We start from the raw sequence: 24,397 nt of genomic DNA, 5'->3' as shown, positions 1-24,397 counted from the left end.
CTTGAGAAACTCCCCTTTCTTCTCAAAAAATTGTTGTATTTTTGTTTGACTATATATACTCTTCAGAAATGCAGGTACAATGCAGCTTTGGTCAGGACTCTAAACATGCATTCAGATGCCAGAGGTATGCACCACAGTGCGTCTGGCTGTTAGGAAGAACTGGTAAGACTGCTCCACTGCGCTACTCTGCAGTAGGGGAAGGATCAGGGCCCCCACGGTTGTTATAGTTATGTCACTTAGCTTGAGACATTCATATTCAATAAATACTTAATATTAACAAACAGTTTGAAGAACATCGCTACTGCGCATGCCCAGAATGCTCCCAGCCACTCAGTAGTGCGATCAGGGTGTGCATGGCGTGGGACAGTGGCCGGCAACTGGTGGTGACAGGCCAGCTTTGTGGGGGTCGTTGCTGCTGTCCGAAGGGAATTAGGAGAATGCCGTGGGCACTGGATACCTCCAGGGGGCTGCAAGAAGGTAAGTTGAAATATTTTTGTTTTACTTAAAGGGACTCCGAGCAGTGTCTGTGGGTATGCCTTTAAGCATACCTACAACTAATTAATTATATACTCACACCTATTGGCATGATGTTTGTAATTATATCCCCCTGGGTTCCTTGTATTTCATTGCATTGCACTGAATGGAGCTGCCAACACTGGGGAAAGTGTCGCCCTGTGGAATACAATGCTGACTAAAGAATCCAAGATGGTGGCCTAAAAGGCGTAGGGTGGCGGTTTATATATCATTGGAAAGAGAACTTCAAAATGGTATGCATCTTTCCATAGTTACTGCACTGCTCGGAGTCCCTTTAAATATTCCTTTAAGGTGGCCACACACCATACAATTTTTTACATTTCTTTTAAATTCAAGTATTACAATCAATTTTTCTGATTGATTGTAACATTTAAAAAATCTGACCAATCACACGTGTTAAATTTCTCCCCAGTTATGAAAATAAAGATTGAAAACTCTGAGAGTATATATTAAGAAATTGACTATCTACCCTACACCATTCAATTAAATAAATTGAACAGAAAAAATCTACCACTCCCAATTATTATTATTTATTGGATTTATATAGCGCCAACATATTACGCAGCGCTGCACAATACATAGTATTACAGACAATGATAACAGGGTTAACCAATGAAAAAACAATACAGGTAATATCAACTTAATCAAAGAAAAATGAGAAATCAGATCAGATTTCTTACTGAAATAAAAAAAAAGCTTAGATTTTTCAGGACAATCAATCATTTCTATTAAAATGCCATAAAATTGAATCATTTTACTGTATCGTGTCTAGCTACCTTTAGGCTACTTGCACACCAAGACGTTGCGTTAGGTGCTACGTTAAGGTCACATAACGTGCCCCTAACGCAACGCCTGGTGGTGTTGGATGTGGACGTCAGAGTGAGCCGAGTTGTGCAGCTCACTCTGGCGTCCGTGATGCCGTAATGCGTACTCTTGTGCGCATGCGGCATCACGTGGTCCCGCCGGCCAATCACCGCACAGAGCGGCCGCTCTGCAGTGAATATTAATTAGCCATGTGCCTGGCCGCTCTCCGCTCCTCCCCAACATGACTGCGCATGTGCACACAGTCTAACGCGGCTTAAGCCGCTCTAACGCCGCAGCATGCTGCACTTTCTTAAGAACGTGCAGCGTTACATGTAACGCAACGTGGGCTGTGTGAACAGCCCACTTGTGTTACATTGCTGTGCGTTGGGGGAGCGTTACAGGCGCACTACCGTGCGCCTGTAACGTCCCTGTGTGTAAGCAGCCTGAAGGTAGCCACATACCATACAATAAAATAATCCAATTTTACTGCAATTCGATAAACGGTTTTACAGAAAAATGTAAAGCATTTTCTTTTATTAATCCGAGAAATCTGATCAAAATTTCCATTTTTATTCGATAAAAGAAGATCAGGAGTGTTGGATTTTTCTGATTAATTTTTATCAAAATTTAATGGTCTGTGTGTGGTAAATTGTCAATTACTTGATGCACAGACCCAAGCAATTTTTTCTGAGTTTTCAATCATTTGTTTTCATAATTGGAAAAAAAATTGAACATACGTGTATGGTACATTGGTCAGGTTTTTGAATTCTTACAATCAGGCAGAAAAAAATTGATTGCAATTCTTGAATTGAAAAGATATTTTAAAAATTGTATTATGTGTGGCCACCTTCAAGGTGGCCACACACCATACAATTAAAATATCCAATTTTAAACCAATTCAATGAAATACGGTTAGTTGTCCTGAAAAATCAAATCCAATTGAATTTCCAGAGGTTTTTTTTTAGATTTTTTGAGATTGGACACTATCCCAAAATTGTGGCTATCTCGAAAATACGTGTGTGGTACCTCAAAGATTCTCATCGAAACTTCCGATCAATCTGTAAAATTGGATCAGAATGATCGAATCAAAATAAAATTGTATGGTGTGTGGCCACCTTTAGACTATGTTTTAGATTTTGGCCCTTAAAGGGAACCAGAGCTAACCTAAAGAAAAGATTCTATACATACCTGGGGCTTCCTCCAGCCCCATACGCGCTGATCGATCCCACGCCGCCATCCACCGCTGCCCACATCTAGGAGAACCGGCTCCCGTCAGTGACGTCATCGGAGCCGCGCTACGCAGGAGAAGTGCGCCCTCTACGCATCTCTCCATACACTGCTGCAGAGATACGCAAAGAGCGCACCTCTGCTACGTTAGACTGGCTCCGACTAGCGGTGGATGGCGGCGTGGCAGCGATCGGTGCGTATGGGGCTGGAGGAAGCCCCAGGTATGTATAGAATCTTTTCTGTAAGTTAGCTCTGGTTCTCTTTAAGGCCCCATTCACACTTAAAAGCGCATTAATGCGGAAAAATCACTGGACACTGCAGCGATTTTTTAACGATCACGTTTAGCGCTTCTACAGCACTGAAATGTGATCGCCGGGAAATCGCCTGAAAATGGTGCAGGCTACACGTTTGCATTTGACGATTTGTGTTAATCACCGTCAATTAACGCAAATCGCCCAAGTAAGAACGGGCCCATAGGGTTTTATTGCACTAGCGCTTTAAAAAGCGCTAGCGCTTGAGCGTTTTGCCGAAATCGCCGGAATAACGCTCTAGTGTGACTGGGCCCTAACTTGATTGAGTTTGACACCCCTGATCCTAGGATAATAAAAAGGCGAAGAAAGATCAGGCAACCAAACTCATTACAAAAGATTTATGTATCAGCAAACACTAATTTTAGTTCTACACTTTATTCTGCCCCCACATTTTTGTATCTATGACTGAAGATGCAAAAAATAAATGTACTGTTTGCTATGTCTCTTTTTCAAAGACCTTCTTCTTTCCCTCATGTCAGTGCCTGCCTGATGTATAAATGTACTTCTCCCTCCCCTTTTTCCTCTGCAGCTCCACACCTCCCTTCGCCACTCTCATTTCTCATTGTATCCTGAGAGTGACCTCACTCTTACACCCCTCATTCTAACTTCCCCTCCGCTTACACAAAATTACACAGCAGCACTGTGTGCAGCCAGCACAGTCACTGCCACCGAGAAACCTCTGCTTCACCACAGAGACTGAGCACTGGGGGAAGACAGTTACCACAAGTTGTTCCTGAAGAAGATTTGTGTGACACAGAGAGACTAAACTTCCCAATCATCTGTGGGGTGTGCAGAGAGACCAGCCCTGGGGACAGAAGAGGTACAGGACGGATACTGTAATATGACAGGCGAGGAAGGAAGATGGAGTAATGGACTGTAGGTACAGGGTCATGAGAGGTATTTTAAGCCACGCTGATTGAGTGAGTAGAAAAAAAAAAACATTTGGCGTAAAATCAGTGAATTCAGAGCTCAAGACGTAAACTTTTATCTGTACGGAGCAGTGTAAGGAAAATCTGTGAATCCAACGCGCGGTCGAAGACTACTGTACAGAAAGTGCTGAGGTCACGTCTGTGGTGCAATAGGGAAACTTCATATAACTGTCAGATACATCTGCAGCTGGTACAGTGAGGCAAGGAGACTGATTCTACACCTTGGTGGGAACACAGAACTGGACATCTACCATGGCATACTGGAGGACAATCGGAATTATCTCAGCGATGCTCTTTCTTGTATCAGGTAATGCTTTGTGTGTGTGACTGCGCTGCAGTCTGGTCTTGAGGTAGCCATACGCTGATCAATTTTTCCTGTCGATGTCTGACTGATTTGATCACTGTGCTACAAATTGATGCAAGAAAAGGCCTGATCAATCATTCGAACAACTTTTGGCTAAAATCGGTTGAATGGATTGATCTAGGTCGATCGGCAGCGAGTCTAGAGCGCTGGCAGATTTTTTTCCCATTCTGAAAAAACATTCTGACATCTATTGAAAATCTGTCCCTAGTGCGTGGCACACATCAGATAGATCCCTGTCTGCTGTCCCCCCAACTGTAAAATGCCCCCCGTGGCACATATACCTTGTGGCGCATGCGTGTGGCATCACACAAATGCACCTAGTGCCATATGGGGGAAACAGTGGAGGAGACTGGGGGTGGCGGCAGCAGGATTGGTGAGATTTACAATGTATGGGCATGGGGAGAGGACATTTACATTTGGAGGGCGGCCGGGTGAAATTGATGCCATAGCAAAGCCGATTCCTGATAGATTTATGATATCTATTGAGAATTGGGCTGTGGTGTATGGGCAGCCAACAGATCGCTCTCCGATTAGATTCTATCAGAAAAACGTCTGTCTCTTGGTCGATCTGCCTATACATTGCTAGCTGTGTGGGCACCTTAAAGTGAGTCTGAGGGGTTAAAAAAATAATAATAGATACTCACCTAAGGAGAGGGACAGTTCTGGGTCCTTTAGAGCCTTCCCGCTCCACTCACAGTCCCTGCGTTCCACTGCAGGATCCTCCATCCAAATCTTCCGTTGCCACAAGTGTGCTTGCGCATGCACAGTACGGAGCAGCCCGTATTCAGGGGCACTCAGGCTCCTGAAGAGGCAGTGACTGACTCTTTGGTCAGAGACTGCTAACGGGCGAGCCACCGTGGAGGCTCTATAAAACCTGGAGCCTTCCCTCTCCTTAGGTGAGTATCTAGATTATTTTTTAAATGCTTTAAAGCGGAACTGTAGATAGGATTAAAACCAACTGTTTCACTTACCTGGGGCTTCTGGAAGCCCCCAGCAGCCGTCCTGTCCTGTGCCGGTCCTCCACAAGCCTCCGTTCTCCCGCCACCGCTCCGTTCCGTTCCTCAAATTGTAAGTCGAGGCCAGCGCAGCCCTGCCAAGCGTATCCTTTCTACATGTTCCCGTCTGCAATTGCACTATTGCGGATTGGAACGTGAAGAAAGGATATGCGTGGCCAGAGCCGTGCAGGCGCCATGGGCCGGCGGCGAAACCAAAAGGTGCTGGCGGCGGGAGAACAGAGGCTCGTGGAGGACCAGCACAGGACAGGACAGCTGCTGGGGGCTTGCAGAAGCCCCAGGTAAGTGAAACAGCTGGTTTTAAACCCATCTACAGTTCCGCTTTAAACTTCCTTTAAGTGTATTGTCACCTGTCACAAAGGCTGAGCCATTATCATTATGTGCCAGGTATCTCTGAAGAGCTTTGTTGACGTTTGTCTGAATCATATCTGCATAAAAGCCTGAGACACACTTCAGATGTTAGTGTGAAGTGCAGAGCACTGGCCAACAACAATCAAGAAAGAACAGCTTATGACTAATCGAGCGTGTTCATACTTATAAACAAGGGAAGGAGTTAGGCTGGGGCCATACTTGTCCATGCGGAAAATACAAACGTTTTTCCACATGTGATTTTTTTTGTACAATTTGTACATTTGAGTAGCTTTAAACGTGCACGTTATTCCACAATAGCTAATGACTGTCAATGGGAAGACACAATATGTGCAATATTATGTTACAAAAAGAAAGTTTTGTTTTTTTCCTGCATGCGAAAATCCCATTCTGCTGTGAACCACCCCACTGACTAACATTGGTTTTCAGTTGTAAATGATTTTGTTATTTTGCATGTGGTGAAAAAATGTGATTTTGACAAGTGTGGTTCCAGTCTTAAGAGCAGAGCACCTCTTGTTGTGACATAACCCAACAGCCAAAATAATCCAACCAGTAGTTTGCTGTTTTGTGTACACATTTTGGTTACAGAGGTCGGGTGAATCAAATACTTATCTTAAGCTAGGCGCAGATGTAAGACTTTGGTTTTCAGTTTTGGGGTGATCACTGTACAGACACGCTACCTCTATAGATGAGGGAAGGTGGCAGACATTTGAGTAGTATCACATTGCTGGAATGTCAGTGAGAGAATTGTGCATGGTGGATCACTTGAGAGGATATGTTTTTGGGGGACAACCTATACTTTTTTTGCAGGGAACATCGCAGACGAGGCCAAAGTAAATCTGTAGTGTTTACGTTAATTTACTGCAAATAATTTGATCAGACATTGATAAGCTTATCTGTGTTAATAGCTTTAAGCCTGGTACACACTTTCAATTATGATTGGTCAATTGCTAATCAATTTTACCACCTCCATGTAGTATGAGGGCTATAGTATTTAATATCTGTTGATTGATCAATAATATATGTTGATTGATTGACAAAGTGTGTACCAGGCTTAAGCCTTGTACACATGTTAGGCTAGAGGGTTCTCGATGAAGATGACCAGTCGGGGGCGCCGCTGCTGAGAGTTTAGCATTTGTACAGCAGCCCAATGCGTCATTGAGAGATCTGGAGTGCCAGATCAATTCAACCTACTGCCGTCCGAGTCCACTGGTTTCCTCCTTACGCCTCCTGCTTCATTCCGCCCCATCATGTACCGTTCCTTTAGCAATGGTCACAGGCCTGAGAAAAGGATCTGCTGTCTTTTGGATAACTGTTCAGATGATGCTATTATGAATGTGTACCAAACAGCAGCTGTCTACAGTATATGTTTGGCTGTGTGTATGTATACATACATGTTGTTTCAAATATTTATACCCGTATCCTAGTGTGTGTGAAACGCCATCCATCACAGTCACTGAGTCATCAGCTAAAACCACAACACCCCCAGATATAGGTCATATGTCTGGTACACACCAAGCAATTTCCCATTAGACAGACGGGTCAAATTGATTATTTTTGACAGGTCCGATCTGACTTCCAATACAATAACTTCTATACAAATAAAGTTCAATCCACAGCAGAAGTAATAAAACCTCTTTATTAATTAAAACTACAAGCAGTATGTATCTCCTGGGTCCTTAACCCTTTTTAAACCATCAATAATCAACAAGCATGCGTTACCCAAACACATCATTCACTGCAGTGAATGGACTTTAGATGGAAAGAGAAAAAACTGAGCCCAAAGCAAAAACATGCGCTGAATCAAATCTTCTAAAATTAAAAAAATTGTTGTATATCAACAACAAAAAATGTGCTGTGCACAGCTATTTAAACAACAGCTAAAATTTTAGAAGATTTGATTCAGCGCATGTTTTTGCTTTGGGCCCAGTTTTTTCTCTTTCCATCTAAAGTCCATTCACTGCAGTGAATAGTGTGTTTGGGTAACGCATGCTTGTTGATTATTGATGGTTTAAAAACGGTTAAGGACCCCGGAGATACATACTGCTGGTTGTTTTAATTAATAAAGAGGTTTTATTACTTCACAATAGCGCTATGGATTTAACTTTATTATAGGCTTTTATTCAGTAGCACAAGGATACTGTTATCCATTCAGCAGCTGACAGGCCTTATTGGCGCAGTTGTTTGACAAACAATAATATTTTGTCACCTCTATACAAACACAATCAGAAAAACAATCAGAAATCAGGTCACACATAAGCCTTCTTCAGACTTGGAGAAGACTTGGGATGATGGCTAATTTATGACAAATGGATAAGACCACTTGTTTGCTAAAACATCACATACCACATACTCCGGGTGATGGGGAGACATCATAAATTCAGAGTTCTTACGTAACTTAGGCAGAGTACATGCACAGGGCAGTTTCCAGGCTAAATTACACCCAGGCCGTGGGTGCCCGCAGTATAGGTTAGCCAGGTCTGATTGCACTCAGTATAAGAAGCCAGCTATAGGTTCCCCCAGTATAGGTAGCCACTATAATTGCCCCAGTATAGGTTAGCGAGGTAGGTGCCTTCAGTATAGATAGCCAGTATAGTTGCTCCCAGTATAGGTTAGATAGGCAGGTGCCCCTGGTATAGCCCCTAGTATAGATTAGTTAGGTGGGTGCTTCCAGTGTATGTTAGCTAGGTAGGTGCCTCCAATATAGGTAGCCAGTATAGTTGCCCCCAGTATAGGTTAGATAAGTAGGTGTCCCCAGTATATGTTAGCTAGGTAGGTGCCTCCAATATAGGTAGCCAGTAAAGTTGCCACCAGGTTAGATAGGTAGGTGCCCCCAGTATGCTGTAGGTTAGATAGGTAGATACTAGATTCCCACAATATAAGTTAGATAGGTAGGTGCCACCAGTATAGGCTACATAGGTAGGTGCCCCCAGTATAGGTAGCCAGGTAAGTGGCCGTAGTATAGGTTAGATAGGTAGGTGCCCCAGTATAGGTTAGATAGGTAGGTGCCCCCAGTATAGGTCAGATAGGTAGGTCCCCGCAATATATTTTAGATAGGTAGGTGCCACATTATATGTTTGATAGGTAGGTGCCTCCCAGTTTAGGTTAGATAAGTAGGTGCCTCCAGCATAGGTTAGATATGTAGGTGCCTCCAGTACAGGTTAGATAGGTAGGTGCCCTCAGTATCAGTTAGATAGGTAGGTGTCCGCAATATAATAATAATTGCAGTATTTGTATAGCGCCTTTCTCCTGTCTGACTTAAAGCGCTTGTGAGGCAGCCACTAGAGCGCACTCAGTAAGCAGTAGCAGTGTTAAGGATACTTGCCCAAGAAACTCCTTACTGAAATAGGTGCTGGCTTACTGAACAGGCAGAGCCAAGATTTGAACCCTGGTCTCCTGTGTCAGAGGCAGAGCCCTTAACCATTACACTAGTTACCATTACATTATATTGTTTAGATAGGTAGGTGCCCCCCATAGGAGATGGAGGGAGGAGCCGTGGCCACACTGAAACACCTTCCTCTCCCCGGGGCTCCCCTCAGTGCTCCTCCCTCTATGCAAAGTTAGTGCAGGGAAGCCTGGTAAGAGGAACTCAACTTCCTGCTCATTCCAATCACCGCCTCTCACTTGCCACTGATCTCCTTATGCATAGCCACTTACACACGCTCTACTTCCTGCTTAGCAAGAAGTAGAGCGTGTATCAGCAGCTATGCAGACTGAGACGGAGAAAGTGAGCGGCCGTGATTGGAACTAGCAGCGAGTTGAGTTACTAATACAAGCTTCCCTGCGCTAACTCTGCATTGAGGGGGGAACACGGAGTGGAGCCCCGGGGAGAGGAAGGTAGAGAGAAGTAGGGCTCCCCTCCAGCGACTGAGCCTCAATGTGGCTGCGGCTCCCACCTCTATTTTGTCGCCGCCTCTTCCTCAGCACTCAGGACGGCGGCACGCCTGACATGCCCCTAGAAACGGGGCTGTACATGCAAATCTTACCAGCATATGAGATAAAAAAATTGTGGAATTTAAAACCCATCATACCAGCCCAAGAAGTTATAATCCTTCTTTAATCCTCTGCTACAGAAGATCGCATAAACTGTTATTAACATGTCTAAATTCATCAGAGGGCAATACAAAAGCTTGGCAGATGAGCTTTTTGTCCCTAAGGTTGTACAACGGACAAGATGGCATGATCTGCATATGGAGGTAAAGAGTTTTTGCCATCTATTTAGAAAGTGGTACTTATTGAGAGTGGTTAAAATCTGGAATATCTTACCTCAGGAAGCAGTTATGGCAAACTCTATATCTACCGGTACATTTAAAGCGGGTTTGCATGGTTTCCTTGCATTGGAGGGCATCCACGGCTATAATTACTAGGTCATTCCCAGGAGAATTGATCCAAGGATTTATCTGACTGGTGTCTAAAGTTTAAGGCTAATTGGCCCAGACCTTGGAAGGTTTTTCACCGTCCCCTCGATCAAGTGGAATATGATGGTGTTCTTTTGTTATTGAACTTGATAGATGTATATCTTTTTTCAACCAAACTAAGTATGTGACTGTTTTTTTGCTGTTAATGGTGAACCTGTGGTGGTTCATGCCCTCACGTAAAATCTTTCCTGTTTCTTCCACATAAATTCCTTTGGGGCATATTTTCACACATGATCAGATATACCAGATTAAATGAATCACAGGAAAAGGTTTACTTTATATTCCTGTTGTGTACCTAGTATTGGTGTCCTGTCAGTGGAATGGATGTGTTTACAGTTCTCACACCGTTTCTGTCGGCAGGGGAATGTTCCATTCTGTTCTAGCCCATTCAAGGCACTCCTGACAATTATCTGCTTAAGATTGGGTGGCGGTCGATATGCCAGGAGGGGAGGTTCAGGGAATATCTTTCTCTGTCTCTGATCCTTGTGTAAAACAGGATGAACTTCTTTTTGCAACCTTTCTTAAGATTTCCAGGCGTGGGTTGTAGGTGACTACCAGTGGGACACGGACCACTTCCTGGTTTTGCTTGTACTTCAGGAGCTGAGTCCTAGGGATGTTGTTAGCTTTCTTGATTTGGGCCTCAGCAATTAGAGGATTGTACCCCTGATTAATAAAATTCTTCTTCAAGTAACCCAGGTGTTTTTCTCTGTCACCCCTGTCAGGACAGATCCGACTGCAACTTGTGGTCTGGCTGTAAATTATTGAGATAGATATTTGTAGGCTGGCTCCCCTCCTTTAGCCAGATGTCCTCCCTGCCTGCAGCAGCCATCACTCACCTTCCAGGCTCCAGCGATGAGCCGCAGCGGACCCCTCTGCTCAGACCGGCATCTCTGCTCCTACTGCCGCACAGTTCCGGGTCGCGGCTTGATGACGTCATCAAGCCAGGACCCGGCGCTGACGTCAGAAGGAGCAGAGATGCTTGCAAGAGCGGCAGGGAAGTGAGTGGACCCTCTTCTTTCCCCCCTATCGCCGTAGCTGTCAAAGTGATCACTACCATCCGCCAGCGATCATAGTGATCACGTGATCAGCAGCCATACGCGATGGCTGCTGATCACTGAGGGGAGATATCAGCTGTCATATGACAGCTTAATCTCCCCTCTCCAGTGCGCACAATCGCGTCGGGATGGTTTGTTAGCGTGGACGTTGAATCAACGTCCAGTCAGAATGGCAGCACCACCTGCTGGAAGTAGATTCAACCTACGTCGGTCCCCAAAAGGTTAATGTGCAATGTGTGATTCTTGTTTCAGTGCATGTCAATGGCAACACATAAACATTGTGGTTTGTGCAAACTGCCCTGTTGCTACCACTGACCCTGACGCTGATACAGAGACTGAATGAGCTGCTGCCATTAGTGCTGTCTATTAATAACCTATCAGTGTACAGTATTAACTAACAGGCATTTCCCAGTGTATGGGAGTGGGCACATTGCTGGGCTATGGCATAATCAGCCAAGCCCTGAAACAAACATAGCCTTGTTAATACAGTCAATTTTAAAATACAAGGACATGTCATGCTTTTTGAAGTCCAAGCTTAAATGATTTGTATAATATTATTTTCAGCTTAAACTCTCCGCAGACTTGGCACCGCGCCTCCATAAATAGGGAAATGTGCTCTTACACTGGCGTCAAATGTAACTGTATTTAGCTCGGTGTCTGTGTCAGTAAGTGTGGTCAGCATGGTTTCTGCTTTTGCAGTATAGAGGCAGATGTATAGTCATAAGACAATGAGAGGTTAATGGGTTAGCGTCTACGTGCCATATCTCTAATAATGTGGGTTTGTAGCTGCAACCATCAAGACTAAGGAACTCTGGGCCAGATTTATCAAGAGTGTCTGAGACAAAATATTGGTAGGTTTTTAGAAATCCATGCAGAACTGTCTCGGGCATCTTAAGAAATCATTAGATAGTGCAGATTCCTTCTAAAACTGTTGTATAATAGGAGGAGCTAGGAAGGTCTCTCAGACAGTGCAGTGTGTGAGGGGAATTGCTGTTGCTAAGGTAACCAACACACCTGCTGTATTGATAGCAACAGGCTCTGAGGAGGAATTCAGCAGGGGGGAGGAGCACCACACAAATCATGTCTAGCCTGCACTCTGCAATCATGTCTAGCCCGCAGTTCTACATCTGGAGAACTGCTATCAAGTACTTCTTAATCTGTGCCAGTTTAGGGATGGATTATCATGCAGAACTGTTCTCCCTGCTGGCTAGAACAGATTAAGAAGAAAAAACTGTCGGTAATGCGTTGATAAATCTCCCCCTCTGTGCTTTATATGTAATTCCCTGCTGAAATGGAAGAAAGCTAAAGGGCCGAAAAACCGAAGCAGGTAAAAAGGGCGCCCACGGCGCTGTGGAATAAAGGGCGCCACCATACGCGGCAATGATAAAAGCTGCGGCCAGTGGCAATGGCTCGAAATTTGGTCGTGCAGAGGCGCCAGATAAAATAGGGGGCGTCAGGGTTACCCGCCATGCAAATTTTAGCTATACATAGTGGTAGCCCTGGCGCTCACAATTTTATTGGGCGCCTCCAGGGACCCAAATTTACATCCATTGCCACTAGTCATGGCTTTGTGGGAGGGATAAGATTTAGGCACCACCAGGCAGGGTTAAGGGTTATGCACCATTAGGGCGGGGTAGGGGTTAAGGATTAAACACCACCATGGAGGGGGGTAAAGGATTAGGCATCAGTAGATTGAGGGTTAAGGGTTAGGCATTGGTAGAGGGAGGGTTAAGGGTTAGGCATCAGTAGAGGGAGGGTTCTGCGTGAGAGTAAAGTTAGGTTAGGTCATAGTAAAATATTGGTAAATACTAACAATATTTTACAATTGGTATTAAGTATAGGTAGTTCCCGGTTAACGAACGAGATAGGGACTGTAGGTTCGTTCTTAACCTGAATCTGTTCTTAAGTCGAAACAATGTGCTATCTCTGTCCCCTGTACCTCCTCTGTGCTCCCCTGTGCCTCTAGTGTCCCCCTCTGTGTCACATAAGCCCTATGTACCTGCTTATACAAGTTTAAAAGCCATTTTTTCTTTGAATTTTTTAAAATTGATTTTCTCAAAAACTAGAAGTCCAATTTGAAAAAAAATTTTTTTTTGACTTGCTCCCATGGAAACACAGAATATATGCCATTCGTATCGGCGGGGCGTTCGTAAGTCGGGGACTACCAGTAGTAGAATATCAGCAATTTTACTCTACAAGCAGCAATAACCGACTACCCTTTTTTCCAGGCTCCTTTATTACGCGTACGTCGAGAAACTGTGTGATACCAACCAAGTCCTGATTTTTAAAGAGATTCTATCACAAAGAATCAAGAGAAGGTGTGCGGGCACTATTTGGAATTTGGGAGCCACTGTAGTCTGCAATTAATATTTGCGGCTATGGCATGCCAAACTTGTGGCTTGCAGGTAAAGAGCATAAATAGTCTGCTGGGGATTCCAAACTTGCAGCAATCGTGGTGGGGGTGAACATGGCGGCGGAGTTTGGCTACTATAGCCAAATGTCAGCAGCGCACGTATAGTATAGTCAAATAACAGTATCAGCTCAGCTATATCTATAACCAACTACCGTTATTGGCTGCAATGAAAAAGTTAAGGGTGGGCGGAGAAAGGATAGTGTTAGGTGTAGGCGGGGCGAGTTAAGTGTTAGGAGTAGATGGGGGAGTTTAGTGTGGGGAGTAGATGGGCGGGGGGTAGTGTCAAGCATAGTGTTAGGTGTAGGAGGGAGGATAATGTTAGGGGTGTTAGTGTTAGCGTTAGGAAGCGATGGTAATACACGAATTTCCGACTTTAAAGATGTTATTTGAATATCATTGGCAATCTTCAAATAGCAGCAATACCCAGTGTTCAAATTAATGCTTGTAATTTTTATACAGATGGCTAGGGGGGTGCACTGAATGTGTGAGGCCGCATATAGAAGGCTGCACATGAAATGGGGGTTACTGCTGCACATCACATGTAAGGGAAACTGCCTATGTCGATGAATATGGAAAGGGTGTTGTACATAGAAAATGTGGAGCTGGACATTAAAAGCAGCACAAGACCACCTGGCCTAGAGGGGGCACATTGTATAAATCCAGCTCTGGCAATGGCTCAAGGTTGGAAGAAAGAGTAACCAGTGTAGCAGCAGCTAGTGACAAGGAAAGAAAAATCCTAACAACGCTTTATGTAGCCCCACCCAGGAGGCAGAAGTTGGGATCAGAAAAAGCTTCTAGCAGCTGATCCCTCCAGCCAGCATCTGTGCTAATTATTCAGTGATTTACTCCAATTCCAGCTGTTTGGTTGATTAAGAGATTCCAATAGCCCTATATAGTGTAGTATTTAGGATACCAGATTATCTAGTATGTATAACAGTTTGGTACTAATAACTTGCTAAAAAAAAAAAAAAAAAAAAAAGACACCTTTATTTCCAAATACAATATAGTTATACATCGTACTAGGAACATAAGCTAAATATTTTAATAACCAGGGTGGAAAAGCAAATACAATTCGTGGGTTTAACTTATAGTTAGCGCTGTTTATTGTAAAGCTATAATGGATGTAAATGGAGAAATAGTGTGTTTTTCAATTTTTCCCCTTATTTTCCTTTTACAATACATAAAAAAATAAGGTTATTACTAAACAGAATTATCACACTTTAAAAGCCTTATTTGTCCTGAAAAAAACAATAGATCATTTAGGTGTAATAAGAAGTTATAAAGTTATTGTTGAATGAATGGGAGCAACGCTGATATGTGAAAATTGTTCTCGTCCTGAAGTGGTTAAGGGGAACCTAAAGTGAGAGGGCTATGGAGGCTGCCATATTTATTTCCTTGTGAATGATGCCAGGTGCCTGGCAGCCCCGTTGATCTTCTGGCAGAAGTAGCGTCTGAGTCAAAGTACCTGATCTGCTGCATGCTTGTTTAGGGTCTATGGCTTAAAGTATTAGAGACACAGAATCAGGAGGGCTGCCAGGCAACTTGTATTGTTTAAAAAGGAAATAAATATGGCAGCCTCCATATCCCTCTCACCTCAAGTTCACTTTAATAAGTCAGCAGTAGTAAGTGCAACAATCATTCAGCGTTCATTGTTATGGCTGTTCCAAGCTGATGACAGATGCAGCTAGGTGCTACAATTACTGTTCTTTATTTAGATGGCATTGACAGAGTTATGGAGGTCTAGAGGAAGTCAGCGCTGAGACTTCCACTGTAACCACATTTATTTCCACACTGGCTAATTTAGTAGCGTATGGTACCAGTTAGGGACGGGGGGGGGGGGGGAGAGGAGAGGTTGTTGAATAGCACAGAAGCATTGTTGTGGTTGTGTGACCTGGTCGTAGGATGATGATACTATCAGCGGCAGAAGATGTTCCAGACAAACTTTCACACTTTGAAGGCAGTATAGGTGCTGCATCCGCTCTGCTGACAACTCAAGCTAAAAAATGTGAGATCATCAGCAAAATAACTAAAGTTGGAGGAGATACAAGCTGCAGCCTCAATAATAGCTGTGCAGTAAAGGTTTCAACTAGAACTAGTTTGAGGCTACACTGTTTGCACTGTTTGCGGCATAGCTTGTTTCCAAATGAAATCTGCACTTTGTTTATATTATCAGTACATGATAACGATGGTGTTAATAACAGCTTACAAATTGGTGTAGCAGTGGCGTAACTAGACTTTATAGGACCCCCTGCAAAAATGATAGCATGAGGCTCCCTTAGTTACCAAAACCCATGATGGTAGGTGACTGGGAACAGCAGCAGATAGTGTTCTGCTGTGAAGCAGAATTTGGAAGCAGGAAAAAATTACAGACACTCCTGAAACTTGCTACTCTGTATGACAGGAGGAGGTGGAGGGGACAGTATTTGTGAGCAAATAGGAAGTTGTTTTGCTAACTGACTGCACAGGAGAGGGAGGGGTGATTGCTACGCCCATGGGGTGAAGCAATCAAGCACTTCTTTAGGCCCCGTTCACACTGGGAAGCGCAAAACACTAGCCAAATGGGAGTGCTTTGCAGAAGAGTGTTTTGCGTTTTTGTTACTGGACATTTGTGCGATTTTTGGGTGAATGCATTTTGCGATTTTTTTTAACATTTGAACTGCGATTGCTCCAAAATCACGGAAAAGCATTGCATACACCACGTTTTTGTTTTCCGCTAGCTACATGATAGCCACTGTGCAGCGGCATCCCCCCACCCCTTCCGATCGCCTCCGGCGATCAGAGCAAATAACAAATCCCGTTCAGAACGGGATTTCCTGTTTGGTTTCCCCCGTTGCCATGGCGACGATCGTGATGACGTCATCGATGTCATCGACGTCGTGATGTCAGAGGGAGTCCCGATTCACCCATCAGCGCTGCCTGGCACTGATTGGCCAGGCTGCCCACGCAGTCTCGGGGGGGGGGCTGTTACGCGGCGGGTAGCGGCGCAAAGGCGTCGAGCGGCGGCGATCGTCCCCAACACACAGCTAGCAAAGTGCTAGCTGCGTGTTTTAAAAAAATTATGAAAATCGGCCAACCAGGGCCAAAGCAATCCAGCGCGGTGGTCATGGACGAGCTGAGCTCGTCCATACCGCTAAGCTGGTTAAGGAGGATTGCAAAGGAAGTTCATCCCATTTTACACAAGGATTACATTACAGACTGAGAAAGATATTCCCTGAACCTCCCCTCCTGGCATTTCGACAGTCGCCCAATCTAAAACAGATGATTGCCAGGTTCTTTGAATTAGCCACAACAGAACGGAACATTGCCCTGCCGACAAAAATGGTGTGTGACCTGCAGACACATCTACTTCAGAGAAAACGTTCCGGGCACCAGCTGAGTTGCAAAAGATTCCACCGTTTACTTCATCCCACCAAAGGCAAATACACACATGTAGACAAAGGCCTGACGGCTGTTTCGCAGGCACAGCTGCTTGCTTCCTCTGGTCTCTGAGTGACGCAAGCGTCTGTGCTTGCGAAACAGCTGTCAGGCCTTTGTCTACGTGTGTGTATCTGCCTTTGGTGGGATGAAATAAACGGTGGAATCTTTTGCAACTCAGCTGATGCCCGGAACTTTTTCTCTTTATGTACGGTATACAGCTGAATCTTTGCTGGAGGCACAGTGAGTAAACACCAATACCCCTCCATTAGCCTGCTACTCCAGCATCTAGTGCCGGTGACATATCTTTTTTGACTGCATTTAAACATCTACTTCACTAACAGGTTAACAATACCAGGTTCACAACAGGAGTACAGAGTACAAGGCACATTTTCCAGCCACCAATCTGGTGTATCTGATCATGTGTGCTAAATGCCCCAAAGGTATTTACATGGGAGAAACTGGACAAAATCTGCGCAAACGTATGAACGGACACAGGCACACTATTAACGATACCAAATCTGAACTCCCAGTTGCTACACACTTTCGTTCCAACGGACACAGCTTAAATGATCTTCGTGTCACTCCCCTGAAGGGTGGCTTAAAATCGTCGAAAGATAGATTAATAACAGAGGTGAAAATTATAAATTGGTTTAATCAAAGCTGTGGACAAAGGACAAAAACTTTTTACACTGGTATGAGGTTGAGAATATTTAATGCCATAACTCTTTCTCTTTCTCAGCCTAGAGAAATATTCCATCCACTCTGCTTGTAGCTAAACTTGTGAACTCAGAATTTCGCAATTCTGTGAGGGATTAAATTAAAAAGAGGTCTAATCTATTAATCAGCAAACGACTTCTCAAGACCTCATTTAGATATTCTGTTTCATTTAAAGAGACACTGAAGTGAAAAAAAATGATATAATGATTTGTATGTGCAGTACAGCTGAGAAGTAAAACATTAGGACAGAGATATAAGCCTAATATTGTTTCCAGTACAGGAAGAGTTAAGAAACTCCAGTTGTTATCTATGCAAAAGAGCCATTGAGCTCCACACTTTCAAAGTCACAGAGAGCTCTGTCTTCTGAAGCTTGTTATCTCAACTGTGAGTCATTGTATTTTCTTTTTTCTCTGCAGAGGACAGGTCAAATGTTCACTGGCCTGCTCTGTAAAATCATTTAGAAAGCTGAGTTGTGTGTAAACTGCAAATATTAGAGAATGATACAATGTTATTAAAAACACTATATAACTGAAAATAAAAATATGAGAATATTTTCTTTGCTACTAATGTTCTAGTAATTATCCGTACTACACAACCAATTCATTATATCATCATTTTTTTCTGCTTCAGTGTCTCTTTAACTTCTTGACGACCAGCTAACGCCGATTGGCATAAACTGGTCGTCTGCGGGTTACCATGGAAACGGCCGCTCGATCGAGCGGCCTTTCCATGTCAGTTCTCGGAGGGTGACTCCGTGAACAGCCGGAGAGCCGCCTATCGCGGCTCGCCGGCAAAATGTAAACTGGCGGGGAGAAATCCCCGCTGTTTACATCATACGGCGCTGCTGCGGAAATCCGTCCTGCGCAGCTTACAGGGAAAGGGAGAGGGAGGAAGCGGCGAGACGGCGGAGAACGCTGCGGAGGGGGGCTTTGAAGAGCCCCCCCCCGCTAAGCAAATGCAGCCGGCGGCGATCAGACCCCCCCAGCAGGACATCCCCCTAGTTGGGAAAAAAGGGGGGTAGTCTGATCACCCTGCTGCACTCCTGATCGGTGCTGCGGGCTGTAGAGCCCACGCAGCACCGATCACTGTAATATCCCCTGGTCGGCAAGTGGTTAAGGCATTTTAATGACATATTTATGCCTGCAAAAAAATCTATGTATCCCCTTTCGTTAATGTGGCATGTTTATGGTTGTCTGTTCCATCAGCTTGTAAGCAAACAGGATTTAAAGGGAACCAGAGATGAACGATTCACACAAAATTAACATATCAGTTGATAGCTTGTAAAGAATAAATGCTCTACCCGATAATTTTGCCACTCTGGTGTGCCTTTTTGAGTGCTTTTTATCCATTATTGCTCCAGGAAATATCCAATATGGCCGCCGGCTCATATACTTTCTGCTTCCAGGTTATGAGGTGTTCTGGATGTGCTGTCTAGCCTCTAGGAGACTATAGACAAGCAGGGATGCTGCTGCAGCAGGCTTTCATCTGTGTGCTTTCAACTTCATATTCTGGTATGCTGTGTGGCTGCCTGTAGGAAGTGTCTCTCATAGTATTGAAACTGCATACAGTAGATAATAATGATGACTGGCTGCACAGACAGAGCACACAGATCACACAGCCACACTTGTCTGTTTCAGAGATTTTTCCTGCAGCAGCAGCCCCTCCCATGTCATCAGAGCTCTCAGTATGTAAAGCAGGAAATCTGATCCAGGAAGGGGAAGGCTTGGGCTTGAAAAGACTCCACAAAAGAGTGACTCCGCTATAATGATTCCAGGTCAAACCTCGACTGACTCAGTCAGGGATTCTTATCACAGCTGATTATAGACAGATTAAACAGAGAAGATTTAAACTAAAAGCAGGGTAGGTGTTTACTGTCATGTTCCCACTGATAAATGTAATAAAATACATGAGGGTGCTTTGTCTCTGGTTCTCTTTAAGTTTGACAAAGGCTGCACAGCCGAAAGCTTGCCTACTTTAATATTCTTTTAAGTTAGCCAATAAATGGTATCATCCTGACTCAAAACGTCTTGCTTTTACTAATGGCTAATACGGTACAATACTTTTTTAAATTATTTTTATTGTTTGAAAAAACAAACATAACAATAACAAAAAAGAAAAGAGAAGGGGTCCATGACAGTACAGCGAGCATACTGTGTAAAGACAGTCAAGCAATTTTACAGGTATACAAATAAATCTTGCATATATCTATCAATAAAGATTTGTGAAATATCAAACGATAAAGAGTCAAGGGAAAGACCAGCACAAAAGCAGGTCAGCAGGGAGTTTATACCGTAAATACATGAATAGATATTCAAAGGAACTCATCATCATAGCATATCAGGAAAAAAGGATCACAGCATAACAATAATATTAGGGGTAACATCAAGTTCAGGAGAAACTGATTCAACCGAATCAAGCCATTGAAGCCAGGGATCCCATACTTTATGAAATTTAGATTGGGCACCACGTCTTTGCCAGGCCAGTTTATAAAGAGTTATGGCCTGGTACAATACTTCACTGCTATAACCTTGGGTGGAATATACACACTTGCTTAATTTTATTTTCTATTTTTGTTGTTGTGAACTGTCTTTATAATCTCTCTGGTATTCCTCTGGTATTTCGGGAAGTTATGCTCACTTTGACAGTTACTGACAAAAATAGTACAAAAATGTGTATTGTTGGTGAAAATTCATAAGTCGGTTGCAAAATCAGCGCAGTCGTGTCTCATTTTCTGTATTTATATACTCTTTACATACTGGTGCTCAGCAGTAGTACATGAATAGAACAGGATGGTGAAATCTTAGCTTGTCAGTCTTTGGGAAATGGGTAAATTACAGGCTGGTGGGAAGTGAGTTGTGTAATAATAGTTTTTTTCTGGGGAAAGTATTTCTGTGACGGTTCTCGTGTGTCTGGGTTTTCGCATCTTCCAGGAAAGAAGACGCTAACTAATCAATTGGACATTTTTATTGGGGGAAGGGCTTACCGTAGTCATTTTTGGACTTAGGGCAATTCCAACAGCAATTCCCGGCCTTTTAAGTCGCTGTACAGTAAACTGTATAGTGCTTCCAATTTAAAAAAAAAAAGTTTCTGTGTAAATAAAGTTTATTACACTTACCCATTGTCCCGATTAGCCTTGCCCCTCAGCAGTAGAGATAATAGGTGCTTCTCTAGCTCCAATCAGTGAAGCGCCTGCGACCTCTTCTACTAAGGGGCGGGGCTACAGGTGGAAGCAGACATTTGGACACCCAGTGAGTATATTAAGCTTTATTTAAAAAGGAAAACCATGCACCACCAAATCGCTACAAACTCACTTTTGAAACGCATATATTGGAGCACAAATGCTCCCAAAATGATGCATGTCCTGTAAATGCAATTAGCCCTAATCCCAATCCCCACTATTGACTTTCAATGGTAGGGCGTTTTTTTTTATCAACTGTCAGGGATCCAAAATGCTGCCAATGCCCCGCATGATTATAGCTGAGTAAGTCTTCTGTGATGTCTTTTCACACCCAAGTCTGCCCCTTGTGGCTCTGCTTTCCTGTAATTTATCCTCCTAGCAGGAAAGCAGAGCCACAAGGGGGAAGACTTGGGCTTAAAAAGACATCACAGAAAACTGACTCCAGCTATAATCATTCCGGGGCAAAGCTAGACTGAATGCTCAGTCGGGGATTCTTATCAGAGCTGTTAACAAGAAGACTGAGCAATGAAGAATGAAACAAATAGCAGAGTAGGTGTTTACTGTCATGTTCCCATTGATATATATTGTAAAATACATGAGGGTGCTTCGTCTCTGGTTCTTTTTAATGGCTTTAAGTGCCTGTCTGAAGGTATGCGCTAAATAAAAACATTTTTAGACAACAAGATAAAACACTATTGGGTTTTGATGGAAAATGGTGTTGGAGCCCCCTCCCACCTTAGGGATGGTTGATCCTGTTTGACATACAGTATCTCATAAAACTGTATGCAAATATTTTGATATATCTTTTCATGACAACACATAAAACTTTCCAGAAAGAACTGACACCAGTGATGCTTGAATCTTTCAATTCCATCTCAGCGTCTACTGATTTCCCACCCCAGGCTTTGCAGGCACATATTGTTGTCTTACCTAAGCCCGGCAAGGACTTAATGAATTGTTCTGGGTTTAGGCCTGTTTCGCTGATCAATCTGGATATGAAATTCTTCGCCAGCTTGATAGCAAATAGGCTAAGGCCATTCATTCCTCGCCTGGTGCATGGTGACCAGTCCGGATTCGTCCTCCATAGAGAACTAAGAGACGACGTACTCAAAGTTATCACTCTGATCGAGTATGCGCAACATACGGGGACGCCCAGCTGCCTGGTTTCCATTGATGCAGAGAAGGCATTCGACAGAGTCAGTTGGGTTTTTCTAGAAATGGCATTATATCAGGCCGGCCTAGGCCTAGGCCTGGTCGGAAAAATTATGTCTCTATATACCTTCCCAACAGCCAGAGTGAGAGTAAATGGCTTACTGTCGGATGCCTTCAGCATCCAGAATGGTACCAGGCAGGGGTGTCCCCTGTCCCCATTATTGTATATTTTAACCATTGAACACCTAGCAAATGCTATCAGACAAAATCTTTCAATAACGGGGCTCCGAACCCGGACTGGCCACCATAAGATCTCTATGTATGCAGACGATTTATTATTGTTCATTACGACGCCTAAAATTTCAATACCGAATATACTTAAAGAAATCCGCACCTTCGGCGATCTTAGCAATTTTAAAATAAATCCAACTAAATCAGAAGCATTAAATATTAATTTATCAAGGTCGTTGATGATGGAATTGAGAGATGGCTTTCCGTTTAAGTGGCAAATACATCACATCAAATATTTAGGAATTTGTATACCTACATGCCTGGATGAGCTTTTTGAGTTAAATTATACCCCACTATTACATCAGATCTCAAGGGACTTAACTTCTCCCACATACGGCAAGCCATCTTGGCTGGGCCGAATTAATGTGTTAAAAATGGATATTCTACCTATATTCCTACATATAATGCAAGCAGCTCCAGTAGAAATCCCCAAAAGGTTTTTCAAGTCAATTAAAGCGATATTTACTAGATATATCTGGGGCCCTGAGAAGGTACCACGCCTCCGATACACCTTGTTAGCAAAGGGTAGACAAGAGGGTGGGGTGGGCCTACCGGATATAGAATGGTATTATAGGGCAATTACATTATCCCATATAGTGGATTGGTGTCATGGTACTGAGGGGAAACAGTGGGTAGAACTAGAATCGCAGATTATGGACTTAGATGTTAGGGCCCTGCCTTGGATCCCTGTGTGTTCTAGGAGGTCTCTAAGTTATATCCCCTTATTGGTGAAAGTTGTATTACAAAATTGGGACGGCCTAATGACTGCTCAGGCTTCTCTACCCCTCTTATCATCTATACCAAGCCCCCTAACCCCAATTTTTGATAACTTGGGATTTGTTCCCGCAGTTAGAGTCAGGACATTTATGGGGCTTGATAGAAGGGACTGGCCGACAATGCAGACATTGTTGGTAAATGGGACTATCCCTGCTTTTGGGGATGTGTTCCCTAAATTTAATAACAATTTGAATTGGTTGGGGCAGTTTCAATATCAACAATTATGTAGCTATGTTAAAACACTTTCACCTCTGGATCAGATAAGGAGAAGGTGCACGGCCTTTGTGAACCTATGCGCCAGTGAACACCGTCCAGAACATGTGCTATCAAAAATCTATAAAATTCTTCTGGATATCTCGCCCAGTCAGCTTGATTACATTCAAGCACAATGGGAAAGAGACTTGGGGAAACAGTTTTCATCTAGAGATTGGGAAAAGGCTCTGGCTCTGACGCATGGGTTCTCTAGGTCATGTAAAGTACAGGAAAGAAATTATAAAATCCTGACTCGATGGTTCCGTACCCCAGCTAGGATGTCCCGATGGCGGGGGGGGACGTCCGATGTTTGCTGGAGATGTGGAAAAAAAACAGGTGATTATGTACATATGTGGTGGAGTTGTGATAGTATATCTCACCTTTGGAGATTAGCATTTGGGTGGTTTGAAAAAATGTACCCAGGGGAAAGGCATTTCTCTCCGGAGATAGCGCTACTCTCTATGTACCCTGGGACTATAAAACAAATAAAGGGGTCTATCCTGGGGCACTTGATGAGTTCAGTGAGGTATCTGATAGCCAAAAATTGGAAATTGGATGCCAAGCTGGGTGCTATAGATCTGGCAGAAGCCCTTAATGATACAATGAGGATGGAGGAACTGGTTCTGTCGGCACAGAGTCAAATGGATAAGTTCCACAGCATATGGGCAACTTGGCTGGAATTTAGAGAGGGCCTTGAAATAGAAACCACCATTGGTGAATAGGTGCAGATGGGGGAGGGGGACCTTTTTAGGAGCTAAAATAAAATATTTTCTTGAGACAACACTGATACGCGTTTCTCCCTTTTTTTTTTTTTTTTTTCTCTCCCTCTTTTTTCCTCTCTTTCTTTTATATTGGACGACAGTGGACCACTCCGCAAGGTGTGTTTTTCAGGAGTGGGGGATGGCTGGGGCAGGGGGGTGGAGGGGGACCTTTGACCGTCCTGCTCATTCCCTATTTACTTGGTATTGATATGGGGGAGTGGATATACTGTTGGACGTATAGTTTTATCTATTTGTGATACTATTTGTTGTAATATCATATTGTATTAATAATAAAAATTTTGATTATAAAAAAAAAAATGACAACACTGAAGATATTAGACTTTGACGCAATGTAAAATAATCAGTGTACAGCTTGTATAACAACACACAGCCATTAATGCTTAAACTGCGGGCA

The 24,397-nt window shown here is 43.5% G+C and overlaps 1 protein-coding gene across 3 annotated transcripts in view; it reads left to right on the top strand.

The window, feature by feature from the left end:
* The first annotated feature begins 458 nt into the window (after positions 1-458).
* ADGRE5 (adhesion G protein-coupled receptor E5) overlaps positions 459-24,397 on the top strand; it is a 239,572-nt gene continuing 215,633 nt past the window's right edge. Inside the window, exons 1-2 of one of the 3 annotated variants that reach the window (XM_068274493.1) lie at positions 459-477; positions 3,406-4,112. In XM_068274493.1, the coding sequence (XP_068130594.1) occupies positions 4,058-4,112 (55 nt within the window). In that variant the 5' untranslated portion in view covers positions 459-477; positions 3,406-4,057. Of the gene's footprint in view, positions 478-3,405; positions 4,113-24,397 lie in introns of those variants that run through there. The other 2 variants (XM_068274494.1, XM_068274495.1) reach the window with 2 other exon arrangements.

The sequence above is a fragment of the Hyperolius riggenbachi genome, chromosome 3 (genome assembly GCF_040937935.1).
Source record: "Hyperolius riggenbachi isolate aHypRig1 chromosome 3, aHypRig1.pri, whole genome shotgun sequence".
Taxonomy (NCBI): Eukaryota; Metazoa; Chordata; class Amphibia; order Anura; family Hyperoliidae; genus Hyperolius; species Hyperolius riggenbachi.
Note: the sequence above shows the minus strand (reverse complement) of the source record. Positions and strands in the feature narration are given on the sequence as shown.